The 15,353-nt window shown below is 40.9% G+C and overlaps 1 protein-coding gene across 1 annotated transcript; it reads right to left on the minus strand.

The window, feature by feature from the left end:
* Nucleotides 1–2,173: 2,173 nt before the first annotated feature.
* On the minus strand, nucleotides 2,174–6,249 carry LOC141639435 (uncharacterized). The gene is made up of 4 exons (XM_074448564.1): nucleotides 6,158–6,249; nucleotides 3,850–5,116; nucleotides 3,207–3,401; nucleotides 2,174–2,456 (listed from the first exon to the last, which is right to left on the minus strand). The coding sequence occupies exons 1-4, from the start codon at nucleotides 6,209–6,211 to the stop codon at nucleotides 2,350–2,352; spliced, it is 1,623 nt and encodes a 540-aa protein (XP_074304665.1). The 5' UTR covers nucleotides 6,212–6,249; the 3' UTR covers nucleotides 2,174–2,349.
* Between the last annotated feature and the right edge of the window lie 9,104 nt (nucleotides 6,250–15,353).

The following is a 15,353-nucleotide window of genomic DNA, read 5'->3' on the forward strand; positions in this document are numbered from 1 at the left end:
GAGTCAAGCAAAGTCATCATTCAACAAAGCTTACGTGGTAACAACACTGCTCTGTAATCACACCCGGAACAACAATATTTATGAGACTCAACAAATTTTGGGTGGATACATAAGTTCCAAATATGCCTCCTATTTATAATCATAGGATCACATCACCTTATACTAATCTTTCGATGTGAGACAATTCTATTATTTATATGTAGTATATTCACCACACCTACGTTATTTTCCAATGTGGGACAAAACATACTAAAAATTACACAATTTTACATATTAAGAAGTACACCATCTTTAATATGTGCAAATAATATGAAATTTATACTCTAATAATAGCATTTTTTACCACAAAGCTAATTATATTATTTTCATAATTTTTTTAACGATATTTTTTTGCCAAATGAAATGTAAAAGTTTGATATAAAAATTGGAAATATCAATTGAATATAATTTAGGAAATATACATATTATAATAATTAAAAGATTTTCCACTTTATTTTTTACATCAAAAATTATACTTTCCTAAATTGATTTTTGATGATGGACGCTCTCAGATCGCTCGAAAAAACTCTCTTTTATATATATATATAGATATATAGATTAAGCACTATAAATATGAGAAGTGTAGTCATTTGAGATATACATCTTCCATATATCTCTACTACATCTCTATGATAATTTTGAGCATATCATATGAGTTCCAACTCTTAATGGTTGAGTACACAACTTTTAGGAGTGTTGTGTGACCTTGGGGGACGACGTCTATATCGATTTGTACCGTAGTCGGGGGGCGATTTCGTTTCTCATTCAGTGGCCTCCATACCACGACACAACAACAAATATTCTCTAATTATATCTTCGCCCCTATAGTGATACTATATTTCCAACAAATTGTTCTGCGTAAATTGCCATGGTAGTCTCACGCCGAAGTAAATGAGTCAGTCGGAGGACAGTCAGACAAATTTCTCTCGAGTTTTCTATATGTGGAGCAATACTGGGAGTGCTTAGGGTTGCAAATGTTGTTGATCACCAATCTCGCAATTGAAACCATTCAGTACATGCCATGAAGTTGCTTAAAGGAGAAACCTGGACGAGATGTGCTCTTGACGCTCGAGACTGCATTACATTTCAGGGACTGAGGCATGCCATTCCAATGACTGCTTCACATTGAAGCCAGGAGCATGCAATTGTGATTATTTGGTTCAATTACCAACTGGTCTTGTTTGTTTGCCAAGTCTATTACATAATGCTTTAAGGTAGAATTTTTAAACATCCTAATACTAGGATAGCTTATCCATATTATCCTGTATATGTGATCATTTGCTTCGATTAAACGGAGGTTTACTTACATGCTTTCCAGTAAATTTTCCTTCTCGGTTCTTGAATCCCTATCAATAACGATAGCAAGACAACTCTGGAAGGATGACCGAGTCTTGTTGTTTTAAGTTTAAAACGGGTCAAATATTAACTCATTCTTTGATGGGACAACCCTTTTTTCATTCCCAGTGCTCATCTAACTATTTGACCCGTTTAACTATTTCAGGTACGAATCGATTAACGTTGCAAACAATCAGAAAATCAAATTGAGATGTGAAGGTTAAACCGAACAACAGTGGGTTGATTTAACCAACGGAAAACTAAATCAATTGACCCATTTACGAGGGCTAGTCATGAATGTGGCAACGTAGCGGTAAATCAAGCACTGTACTTCGTCTCATTTCAGTGACAAAGTACGAATTAGGTACAAATATACGGTAGACGGACCCACTTTAAAAAAATTCTTAACCCGCACAAACCGAATAACAAACAGTCTCCCAAGATGCATCTTTTATCACTGTATCATATTTTCCTCTCCCCCAATTGTTAGAACCCTAGACCCGCACATACCCTAAACCCTAATTCTCCCCAAATTGTCAGCAATTTCTCAAAGTTTATTCCAATTCAATTAATTTCCTCACTCTTCCCCGTCACCCTAAAAAAAACCCCAAAATGAGTGGAAAACAAAGATCCATTGCAGAAGTCGCGGCGAGCAGGCCTTTGCCTTCGCTTTCGCATTCTTCCAAGTCGCCAGATCCATTCCCCAAATTGAGTGGAAGACTAGGAAACAATGCAGTAGCCGGGCCGAGCAGGCATTTGCCTTTGACTCCCAAATTGAGTGGAAGACTAGGGAACAATGTTTGGCCAAGCTACTACTTTTTCAGTTGCCAAAACTCTTTTAAATCTTGGCCAAACATCATCTAAATTAGAGCGAAAAACAGATTGCCACCACATAAATCTCTCAAGGAGGAGCTTAGCTATAATACATTATGGAATATTTATTCATTCACATCCATAGATCACTAAACTCCTCCTTCAGGAGCTTCCTTCAGCCCCCACCCCAGTCTTAGAAGTCCGAGTCCTCAAAAGCTGATTCTTCTTTGCCAACTCTGCTTTCAGAAAACTGATTTCTGCTTCACGAGCTGCATTTAATAAATAAATCTCATGAAAAAGAAAATTGCTCTGTGTATTATACAGGGGTGCAAATGAGATGTACGTAGTAGTCTAGGGGTGTTCATTGGTCCGGGACCGGACCGGACCAAATTCTCTGGACCGAAGACCAAATAAAGGTTAAGAGGTAGACCGAGGACCGGACAATATTAATATTGGTCCGGTTCAGTTTGGACCATAAAAATACGTGGACTGGACCGGACCGGACCAAGTGGACCAAATATTATTGTCATCAACATGTTTTAGCATATAAAACTAAAACTCGAGAAGTTCGTAATGATCAAAATAAACATTATTTTCTTACTAGATTTAACTACATAATTACACATCTTATAATACGTGTAAACAAAGTAGAAAATAAAATCAATAATATTACAAATTTAAAAATTCTTTTATTACATAACTTCGGTCCATGGTCCGATCCGCGGTCTATTCGGGTTGGTACAGGACCGGACCGAAGACCAAAGTAGAGTAAATAGATGGACCGTGGACCGGACCAAACAAAATTCGGTCCGGTCTGGTCTTTGGTCCGGACCACTGAGTGAACAGTCCTACGTAGTACAATCCATTTTTTTAAGAACAAAAGTTATCATATGAAAAGATGTCAACCACTAATAAGCGGCTCATGATTTCATGGGAAATAGAACCTAATGCACACGGATTATATACTCGATACTCGGAACTGAACAAGGATAGAGGTAAGAGAAGTGATTCAGAGATACCTGCTAAAACCTTCTTTAATTCCTCGGTCTCCCTATCGCCATTCTCAGGTTTCTCCGGTTCTTGGGGCCCCACTACACACTTCTCTCCCTTAGATCGCATCACACGACTTAGGTCATGCGTGATAGAATTCATCTCTTTGTTTACAGGCTTGAGCTTGCTTTCCTGCCTTTTCTTCGGCGGAGAGTTAATCCAGGCTACATTTTCAACCACAAAGGACTATTAAGTTAACAATGCATACAACAGATACAAGCATATATCATGAATCTTTATCGTATATTGATAATTATAAACCTATATTACTCGGGACTCAGTAAGAAGTATTCCACACGGGTGAGTGTCCAATATACGTACGAGAGGTAACATTGAAGAGTAAGAGCAACAAAGTTAATGTGAGTGGAATATTTATTATTAACAATGTAGATAAGCATTAGTCATGGTAATTTAAACAAAGTGCCGAGATCTCGACCGATGAACATCAGAAAACTTATCATTCTTAGATGATGCATGTAGGACAGATATAATGCAACTGACGGCCAAGAATTCGTAAACATATATAAGAACAATTAGCTGCCAAGGGAGGACATTCAATCACAATAAATGCATGAATGTATTAGCAGATGCAAGGTAACAGGAGAGACTTACAATCTGGAACAGTGCCGATGACGGAGCAGCGGATTTCATAGCAGAAATTGCGGAAGGTGGTCTTAATTTTATAGCAGAAAGAAGCTACAGGCCTGAATACGGTCTCGCTATTATTATTATTATTATTATTATTACTAGTACTGCCACACTTAGAGTTGTCGGTATGAGCCGGAACTTCCTTGAAAAACTTGATGAAAACACCACGAGAGCAAGGTTCCAATTGTGTTTTGTCAAACTGGTCAAATAGCGGAGCAGTGACAACATAACAGAAGAAGCAGCCACCCAAGTGGAAAAAGAATCTCCGAGGAAAGAAACCTCTTGCAGTGAAGGATTTGTTATCGTCCAAATCTGTAGCCTGAGCCATAATCTGTTCCTTGCCAGAGACTAATCTGTTATCCAGGAGCAAGTTGGTAACCTTGTCCCCTACTTTGGCGGGGAGCGGGAATCTCGCAACAGCAGTGTCAACCATAATATAAGGACTCTCACCAAATAGAGAATTTGTTAGCCTGGGGACACCAGGACCAGACAGGTGGTACAGGAAAGCAGATTGCGATTGCTGTACAAAGAGGGAACCAAACGGAAAGTAGGGAGCCGATTGGTTTGGCAGGGAGAGGTGGTCCCAAATGCGTTTCTTCAAGTTATAGACGGCATGAAAATAAGGACAGCCTATGATAACACAGTGACCAATGACAGTAGCACAATCCAAGAGTCGTGTGCCCGCCCACTGATAAAAGAACGGCGGGTCAGGCAGAACTTCCCAACAGTTAGTATCAGGATCGTAGCACTCAAATAAACCGGTGTAATCATAGCCGGGAAGCTTTGTAATACAATCCCGATTTGGGGCAATTACGTAGATCTTACCGTAGGCAACAAACACGCAAGGCAACTCCTTTGGGGTATGCATGGATGCAACAGACTGTATTTTTTTTTCGGGATCATTAATGTCAATAACCTGAACTCGACGAGATAGGGTGTCCAACTCAGATGGAGGTGTGTTTTCTTCGACATACCAAGTATTGCCCCCGAAAAAGTAGATTTTAGAGCCAACGTTGACGAAGGCTGACTTGTGCATAGGGCTGCCTGTCTGCAGGGAAGTTAAGGTAGTAATATTTTGTTTGGAATTAGAATCATAAACAATCGTCTGGTCTTCGTCGTGTTTTGATAAATCAAGTGGCGTCCGAATCATGTATATAGAAGAATTCACCTCCTCTGGAAAAGAATGTTCCACGAACAAGCATATAGTTGGTCCCTCTTCCTCACCCGCCACCTTGGAATCGAAAAACACATAAATAAATAAGTCAGAGAATGAGAAACTATCATTTTGATTCAAACTTACGCATAAGAGGACCCGGACTTTACTATTTTTCCCAGTAATCCTGATTATAGAAATCTTATTAATCATCAATAAGTTCATAATAGCGTTGCTAATCTGGGTAAAATTAGATTAGAATATAATAATATTAATACGAATAGTTTTTCATCATAAAATCATCAGAACATGCACGCGGTACCCTTGAACTTTGATGTTTTGCCCAAAATACCCAATTTTTTTATCCGGAAAACTTTAAGAGTCTATAACTCGTGTTTACAAGCTCAGAAAGTGACGATTTTTTTTTCAAATTAATTATTTTTTTGAAACTACGACTTGGAAAAAAAAATTGTTGAGTTTCATAATACATCTTTAAAGTATAGCATAGTTTCATAATATAAGTGGTACAATATTTAGCTTCCTAAGCTTTCTGGTCTTGTGTTCGACAAAAGTTTTGAGTGCAACATCTATTTGATTATAATGCTACCCATCTATTGTAGATAGGTGTGTTCGACAAAAGTTGGTACACATTAATAAGCCTAATAGGGAAATATTTATTAGAGATTCAAGTTTATACTTGCATTTTTTATGAAAATCCCTAATAAACCTACCATTAGGTGGCCAACCTATTTTTTCATCTTTACCCCTCTTTTTTCCACCTTTTTCCTAAATTCTCCATTTTCCTCTAAATTACATTTGGTGAGAGGGAGTATTATCTATATAACCAATTACAAACCCTAATTAAAAAAAAAAATCAATTTGAAGTTCTATAATTAAATTCGTCTTACTCAATTAAGACATCGTCGAATAGATTTGATAGATTTGAGATGTCGTTAGGTTAGAATTAGAGAGAATAAGTGTTAATTGCTTTTTTTTTTGTCAAAAGCGCATAAAATAGCGTAAAAATTAATATATTAAGAAAAATGTGTACTATGAAAGTAAACTACTCCGTACAATTAATTATAACATCTAAATTGTTTTAATCATTCAAAGTCTTACCTCAACCCGACCCGACGTCGCCTGCTTTCTTCTTGACCGCCTACTTCTCGGCATCGCTGTTTGCTCTGCTTTACAAAATAATCTAGGTTTGATACCCTAATTTTCTTTTTTGGGCGCGCAAGAGCGGCATGAATATATAGTACTCCATATAGTTCCACGGGGGCCCCACCGAGCTTTAATAAAGTCGGTTTGTAAAAAACCATTCATTAACCCAAATTGTTATAGGGTGTTGCTCTTTCACATACGGATTTTACTCTTTCACATACGCATTTTACTCTTTTAACCTCTCATTTTCACAATCATTTTTCCATTCTTCCCATTGCCTTGACAAAAACACTTACCAAACCACCCCTACACAGCCACCCTCAACTCCACTACCACTACCAGTATGCGAACTGTCTCTACCGGCGTGCATATCTTCGACTGTCAACTGTCCGAACATCTGTGTGCACACACAGTGACACAACACATTGCCCCTTCGTGCAAGCACAATCCCCACCACTTGCGCGCGACAATTAAACTCCGCCATCTCCGTCTCGCCTTCGAATATCCCCTATACGTTTGACGTGTATGCTGCACTACCGACAAATTAATCACCTGTTACCCATAATAAATTTGAAAACCTTAAATCATTTAACAAAATTACAGTAAAAAAAATAAAAAATTAACTATAAGAACATGTTCGAGTATCTAATTGTAATTCATAAAATGTGTAATTTAAATGCTTTATTGATAGGGATAAAGAGGTAGTACGCATTGCGTTTTCTAAGTATGCAAACCAAATATTTTGGGGGAAAAGTATTCAATGGACGAAGACGAGGATGAATTATGAATTATAATGGGGATCTGAGTATTTTGATTAGATTTCGAGGAAGGAGAAGAGATATAATTTGGGTATTCTTTTGTTATGAGAAAGGGTAGAGGATGGAAAATTTATGAGAAAAAGTATGTGAAAGAGTAAAATGTATATGTGAAAAAGTAACACCGTTGTTATATAAAGCGCCAATTAAGTAGAAGCCCAAATCCTTTCAAAAAAAAAAAGTAGAAGCCCAAATAATCTAATTTTTTTTACAGAAAATAAAAACGGAAAATTCACGTGATAACCCTAAATTTCGCCATTTTGTACGTGATACCCAACTTTTAAAGTTTGTGCACAGGCTACACTTAAGCTTTGATTTTCAAGTATGACGTGTCCTTTTTATCGTTGTTAAAATCTTTAATTGAGCATAAATCATAGATCAGAAATCGAAATTGAACAATTTTTTTTCAATTCATACTTGATTATCTCTCCGAATCTATAATTTTATAAAACAAAAAACGGCCATTCGTAAATTTAAGATCGAAATTACAGTTGATTTAAGGTTCTCGGAAAAATAAAACCCTATAATCGTGAAAAATGTGTTAAAGCTCGTTATTTGAGGCTGAAATCGAACCGGTTGATTCCTGAAATGAGCTCGGACGCGTGATTGAAAAACAGGGAGAAAAAGAAACAGGTTCGGGTACGACCTTCCGAACGGCTGAAATTGAAGTGTATAAATACAAGGTTTTTCGTGATTCCAGGGCCCCGAAATAATTCTCTGGAAATCACATAGAAAGTTCCTCGGGTCAGATAAAGCGGCCACGCAAAGTTTGAGCACCAACGGAAGACATTTGGGGGTGCCGGTGTGCCACAAACCAGCATTCGACGAAACTCGGATTATCGTGAAAAATGTATTAAAACTCGTTATTTGAGGCTGAAATCAAACAGGTTCATTTCTGAAATCGAACAGGTTGATTCCTGAAATGAGTTCGGACGCGTGATTGAAAAATAGGGAGAAAAAGAAACAGGTTCGCACGACCTTCCGAACAGTGAAATTGAAGTGTATAATACACGGTTTTTCGGGATTACAGGGTCCCGGAACAAAATTCTCTGGAAATCACATAGAAAGTTCCTCGGGTCAGATAAAGCGGCAACGCAAAGTTTGAGCACCAACGGAAGACATTTGGGGGTGCCGGTGTGCCACAAACCAACATTCGCCGAAACTCGGATTATCGTGAAAAATGTGTTAAAGCTCGTTATTTGAGACTGAAATCGAACAGGTTGATTCCTGAAATCAAACAGGTTGATTCCTGAAATAAGCTCGGACGCGTGATTGAAAAACAGGGAGAAAAAGAAACATGGTCCGGTACGACCTTCCGAACGGCTGAAATTGAAGTGTATAATACACGGTTTTTCGGGATTCCAGGGTCCCGGAACAAAATTCTCCATAAATCACATAGAAAGTTCCTCGGGTCAGATAAAGCGGCCACGCAAAGTTTGAGCACCAATGGAAGACATTTGGGGGTGCCGGTGTGCCCAAACCAAAGATTCATTTGAAACTCGGATTATCGTGAAAAATGTGTTAAAGCTCGTTATTTGAGGTGAAATCGAACAGGTTGATTCCTGAAATGAGCTCGGACGCGTGATTGAAAAACAGGGAGAAAAAGAAACAGGTTCCGGTACGACCTTCCGAACGGCTGAAATTGAAGTGTATAAATACACGGTTTTTCGGGATTCCGGGGCCCCGAAATAAAATTTTCCGGAAATCACATATAAAGTTCCTCGGGTCAGATAAAGTGGCCACGCAAAGTTTGATCACCAACGGAAGACATTTGGGGGTGCCGGTGTGCCACAAACCAGCATTCGCCGAAACTCGGATTATCGTGAAAAATGTGTTAAAACTCGTTATTTGAGGCTGAAATCGAACAAGTTGATTTCTGAAATTGAACAGGTTGATTCCTGAAATGAGTTCGGACGCGTGATTGAAAAATAGTGAGAAAAAGAAACAGGTTCCGGTACGACCTTCCGAACGGCTGAAATTGAAGTGTATAATACACGGTTTTTCGGGATTCCGGGGTCCCGGAACAAAATTCTCCGATAATCAAATAGAAAGTTCCTCGGGTCAGATAAAGCGGCCACGCAAAGTTTGAGCACCAAGGGAAGACATTTGGGGGTGCCAGTGTGCCACAAACCAACATTCGTCGAAACTCGGATTATCGTGAAAAATGTGTTAAAGCTCGTTATTTGAGACTGAAATCGAACAGGTTGATTCCTGAAATGAGCTCGGACGCGTGATTGAAAAACAGGGAGAAAAAGAAACAGGTCCGTACGAACTTCCGAACGGTGAAATTGAAGTGTATAATACACGGTTTTTCGGGATTCAGGGTCCCAGAACAAAATTCTCTAGAAATCACATAGAAAGTTCCTCGGATCCGATAAAGCGGCCACGCAAAGTTTGAGCACCAACGGAAGATATTTGGGGGTGCGGTGTGCCTACAAACCAAAGATTCGCCGAAACTCGGATTATCGTGGAAAATGTGTTAAAGCTCGTTATTTGAGGTTGAAATCGAACAAAGTTGATTCTGAAATGAGCTCGGACGCGTGATTGAAAAACAGGGAGAAAAAGAAAGAGGTTCCGGTACGACCTTCCGAACGTCTGAAATTGAAGTGTATAAATACACGGTTTTTCGGGATTCCGGGGTCCCGAAATAAAATTCTACCGAAATCACATAGAAAATTCCTCGGGTCAGATAAAGCGGCCACGCAAAGTTTGAGCACCAACTGAAGACATTTGGGGGTGCCGGTGTGCCACAAACCAGCATTGCCGAAACTCGGATTATCGTGAAAAATGTGTTAAAGCTCGTTATTTGAGGCTGAAATCGAACAGGTTGATTCCTGAAATCGAACAGGTTGATTCCTAAAATGAGCTCGGACGCGTGATTGAAAAACAGGGAGAAAAAGAAACAGGTTCGATGCGACCTTCCGAACTTTGAAATTGAAGTGTATAATACACGGTTTTCGGGATTCAAGGGTCCCGGAACAAAATTCTCGGAAATCACATAGAAAGTTCCTCGGGTCAGATAAAGCGGCCACGCAAAGTTTGAGCACCAATGGAAGACATTTGGGGGTGCCGGTGTGCCACAAACCAAAGATTCGCGAAACTCGGATTATCGTGAAAAATGTGTTAAAGCTCGTTATTTGAGGCTGAAATCGAACAGGTTGATTCCTTAAATGAGCTCGGACGCGTGATTGAAAAACAGGGAGGAAAAGAAATAGGTTCCGGTACGACCTTCCGAACGGCTGAAATTGAAGTGTATAACGCGGTTTTTCGGGATTCCGGGGTCCCGAAATAAAATTCTACCGAAATCACATAGAAAATTCCCCGGGTCAGATAAAGCGGCCACGCAAAGTTTGAGCACCAACTGAAGACATTTGGGGGTGCCGGTGTGCCACAAACCAGCATTGCCGAAACTCGGATTATCGTGAAAAATGTGTTAAAGCTCGTTATTTGAGGCAAAAATCGAACAGGTTGATTCCTGAAATGATCCCGTACGCGTGATTGAAAAATAGGGAGAAAAATAAACAGGGTCTGGTACGACCTTCCGAACGGCTGAAATTGAAGTGTATAATACACGGTTTTTCGGGATTCTGGGGTCCCGGAATAAAATTCTCCGGAAATCACATAGAAAGTTCCTCGGGTCAGATAAAGCGGCCACGCAAAGTTTGAACACCAACAGAAGATATTTGGGGGTGCCGGTGTGCCACAAACCAGCATTGCCGAAACTCGGATTATCGTGAAAAATGTGTTAAAGCTTGTTATTTGAGTTTGAAATCGAACAGGTTGGTTCCTGATATCGAACAAGTTGATTTCTGAAATGATCTCGGACGCGTGATTGAAAAACAAGGAGAAAAAGAAACAGGTTCCGTACGACTTTCCGAACGGCTGAAATTGAAGTGTATAATACACGGTTTTTCGGGATTCCGGGGTCCCGGAATAAAATTCTCCGGAAATCACATAGAAAGTTCCTCGGGTCAGATAAAGCGGCCACGCAAAGTTTGAGCACTAACGGAAGACATTTGGGGGTGCCGGTGTGCCACAAACCAGCATTGCCGAAACTCGGATTATCGTGAAAAATGTGTTAAAGCTCGTTATTTGAGGCTGAAATCAAACAGGTTGGTTCCTGAAATCGAACAGGTTGATTCCTGAAATGATCTCGGACGCGTGATTGAAAAACAGGGAGAAAAAGAAACAGGGTCCGGTAAGACCCTCCGAACGGCTGAAATTGAAATGTATAATACAAGGTTTTTCGGGATTCCGGGGTCCCGGAACAAAATTCTCCGAAAATCACATAGAAAGTTCCTCGGGTCAGAGAAAGTGGCCACGCAAAGTTTGAGCACCAACGGAAGACATTTGGGGGTGCCGGTGTGCCACAAACCAGCATTCACCGAAACTCGGATTATCGTGAAAAATGTGTTAAAGCTCGTTATTTGAGGCTGAAATCGAACAGGTTGATTCCTTAAATGAGCTCGGACGCGTGATTGAAAAACAGGGAGAAAAAGAAATAGGTTCCGGTACGACCTTCCGAACGGCTGAAATTGAAGTGTATAACGCGGTTTTTCGGGATTCCGGGGTCCCGAAATAAAATTCTACCGAAATCACATAGAAAATTCCCCGGGTCAGATAAAGCGGCCACGCAAAGTTTGAGCACCAACTGAAGACATTTGGGGGTGCCGGTGTGCCACAAACCAGCATTGCCGAAACTCGGATTATCGTGAAAAATGTGTTAAAGCTCGTTATTTGAGGCTAAAATCGAACAGGTTGATTCCTGAAATCGAACAGGTTGATTCCTGAAATGATCCCGGACGCGTGATTGAAAAACAGGGAGAAAAATAAACGAGTCAGTACGACCTTCCGAGCAGTGAAATTGAAGTGTATAATACACGGTTTTTCGGGATTCTGGGGTCCCGGAATAAAATTCTCCGGAAATCACATAGAAAGTTTCTCGGGTCAGATAAAGCGGCCACGCAAAGTTTGAGCACTAACGGAAGACATTTGGGGGTGCCGGTGTGCCAAAAACCAGCATTGCCGAAACTCTGATTATCGTGAAAAATGTGTTAAAGCTCGTTATTTGAGGCAGAAATCGAACAGGTTGGTTCCTGAAATCGAACAGGTTGATTCCTGAAATGATCTCGGACGCGTGATTGAAAAACAGGGAGAAAAAGAAACACGGGGTCCGATTACGACCTTCCGAACAGTGAAATTGAAGTGTATAATACACACGGTTTTCGGGGTTTCCGGGGTCCCGGAACAAAATTCTCCGGAAATCACATAGAAAGTTCCTCGGGTCAGATAAAGCGGCCACGCAAAGTTTGAACACCAACAGAAGATATTTGGGAGTGCCGGTGTGCCACAAACCAGCATTGCCGAAACTCGGATTATCGTGAAAAATGTGTTAAAGCTTGTTATTTGAGTTTGAAATCGAACAGGTTGGTTCCTGATATCGAACAGGTTGATTTCTGAAATGATCTCGGACGCGTGATTGAAAAACAAGGAGAAAAAGAAACAGGTTCCGTACGACCTTCCGAACGGCTGAAATTGAAGTGTATAATACACGGTTTTTCGGGATTCCGGGGTCCCGGAATAAAATTCTCCGGAAATCACATAGAAAGTTCCTCGGGTCAGATAAAGCGGCCACGCAAAGTTTGAGCACTAACGGAAGACATTTGGGGTGCCGGTGTGCCACAAACCAAAGATTGCCGAAACTCGGATTATCATGAAAAATGTGTTAAAGCTCGTTATTTGAGGCTGAAATCGAACAGGTTGGTTCACGAAATCGAACAGGTTGATTCTGAAATGATCTCGGACGCGTGATTGAAAAACAGGAGAAAAAGAAACAGGGTCCGGTAAGACCTTCCGAACGGTTGAAATTGAAGTGTATATAATACACGGTTTTTCGGGATTAGGGGTCCGGAACAAAATTCTCGAAAATCACATAGAAAGTTCCTCGGGTCAGATAAAGTGGCCACGCAAAGTTTGAGCACCAACGGAAGACATTTGGGGGTGCCGGTGTGCCACAAACCAGCATTCGCCGAAACTCGGATTATCGTGAAAAATGTGTTAAAGCTCGTTATTTGAAGCTGAAATCATACAGGTTGATTTCTGAAATCGAACAGGTTGATTCCTGAAATGATCTCGGACGCGTGATTGAAAAACATGGAGAAAAAATAACAGGGTCTGCTACGACCTTCCGAACGGCTAACATTGAAGTGTATAATACTCGGTTTTTCGGGATTCCGGGGTCCCGGAACAAAAGTCTCCGGAAATCACATAGAAAGTTCCTCGGGTCAGATAAAGCAGCCACGCAAAGTTTGAACAATACCGGAAGACATTTGGGGGTGCCGGTGTGCCACAAACCAGCATTGCCGAAACTCGGATTATCGTGAAAAATGTGTTAAAGCTCGTTATTTGAGGCTGAAATCGAACAGGTTGATTCCTGAAATCGAACAGGTTGATTCCTGAAATGATCTCGGACGCGTGATTGAAAAACAGGGAGAAAAATAAACAGTGTCAGTACGACCTTCGAAGTGAAATTGAAGTGTATAATACACGGTTTTTCGGGATTCCGGGGTCCTGGAATAAAATTCTCCGAAAATCACATAGAAAGTTCCTCGGGTCAGATAAAGCGGGCACGCAAAGTTTGAGCACCAACGGAAGACATTTGGGGGTGCCGGTGTGCCACAAACCAGCATTGCCGAAACTCGGATTATCGTGAAAAATGTGTTAAAGCTCGTTATTTGAGGCTGAAATCGAACAAGTTGATTCCTGAAATGATCTCGGACGCGTGATTGAAAAACAGGGAGAAAAATAAACAGGGTCTGGTACGACCTTCCGAACGGCTGAAATTGAAGTGTATAATACACGGTTTTTCGGGATTCCGGGGTCCCGGAATAAAATTCTCCGAAAATCACATAGAAAGTTCCTCGGGTCAGATAAAGCGGCCACGCAAAGTTTGATCACTAACGGAAGACATTTGGGGGTGCCGGTGTGCCACAAACCAAAGATTCGCGAAACTCGGATTATCGTGAAAAATGTGTTAAAGCTCGTTATTTGAGGCTGAAATCGAACAGGTTGATTCCTGAAATCGAACAGGTTGATTCCTGAAATGATCTCGGACGAGTGATTGAAAAACATGGAGAAAAAATAACAGGGTCTGCTACGACCTTCCGAACGGTTAACATTGAAGTATATAATACTCGGTTTTTCGGGATTCCGGGGTCCCGAAACAAAATTCTCCGGAAATCACATAGAAAGTTCCTTGGGTCAGATAAAGCGGGCACGCAAAGTTTGAGCACCAACGGAAGACATTTGGGGGTGTCGGTGTGCCACAAACCAGCATTCGGCGAAACTCGGATTATCGTGAAAAATGTGTTAAAGCTCGATATTTGAGACTGAAATCGAACAAGTTGATTCCTGAAATGAGCTCGGACGCGTGATTGGAAAACAGGGAGAAAAGAAACAGGGTCCGGCACGACCTTCAGAACGGCTGAAATTGAAGTGTATAATACACGGTTTTTCGGGGATCCGGGGACCCAGAACAAAATTCTCCGGAAATCATATAGAAAGTCCCTCGGGTCAGATAAAGCGGCCACGCAAAGTTTGAGCACCAACAGAAGACATTTGGGGGTGCCGGTGTGCCACAAGCCAGAATTCGCCGAAACTCGGATTATCGTGAAAAATGTGTTAAAGCTCGTTATTTTAGATCGAAATCGAACGGGTTGATTCACGAAATGAGCTCGGACGCGTGATTGGAAAAAGAGAGAAAAAAACAGTTCCGTACGACCTTCCGAACGGCTGAAATTGAAGTGTATAATACACGTTTTTTCAGGATTCTAGGGCCCGGGAACAAAATTCTCCGGAAATCACATAGAAAGTTACTCGGGTCAGATAAAGCGGCCACGCAAAGTTTGAGCACCAACGGAAGACATTTGGGGGTGCCGGTGTGCCACAAACCAAAGATTCACCGAAACTCGGATTATCGTGAAAAATGTGTTAAAGCTCGTTATTTGAGGCTGAAATCGAACAGGTTGATTCCTGAAATGAGCTCGGACGCGTGATTGAAAAACAGGGAGAAAAAGAAACAGGTTCGGGTACGACCTTCCGAACGGCTGAAATTGAAGTGTATAAATACAAGGTTTTTCGGTATTCTGGGGCCCCGAAATAATTCTCCGGAAATCACATAGAAAGTTCCTCGGGTCTGATAAAGCGGCCACGCAAAGTTTGAGCACCAACGGAAGACATTTGGGGGTGCCGGTGTGCCACAAACCAGCATTCGACGAAACTCGGATTATCGTGAAAAATGTATTAAAACTCGTTATTTGAGGCTGAAATCAAACAGG

This window comes from Silene latifolia, unplaced genomic scaffold (genome assembly GCF_048544455.1).
Source record: "Silene latifolia isolate original U9 population unplaced genomic scaffold, ASM4854445v1 scaffold_390, whole genome shotgun sequence".
Lineage (NCBI taxonomy): Eukaryota > Viridiplantae > Streptophyta > Magnoliopsida > Caryophyllales > Caryophyllaceae > Silene > Silene latifolia.

What these genes read in the sequence shown, in the direction of transcription:
- LOC141639435 (XM_074448564.1), bottom strand. Translation starts at nt 6,211, where the DNA reads ATGCCGAGAAGTAGGCGGTCAAGAAGAAAGCAGGCGACGTCGGGTCGG. An exon ending in CGACGTCGGGTCGGGTTGAG is followed by an intron (nt 5,117 to 6,157) that starts GTAAGACTTTGA and finishes TTCGATTCCAAG; the next exon opens with GTGGCGGGTGAGGAAGAGGG. An exon ending in ATTAAAGAAGGTTTTAGCAG is followed by an intron (nt 2,457 to 3,206) that starts GTATCTCTGAAT and finishes TATTAAATGCAG; the next exon opens with CTCGTGAAGCAGAAATCAGT.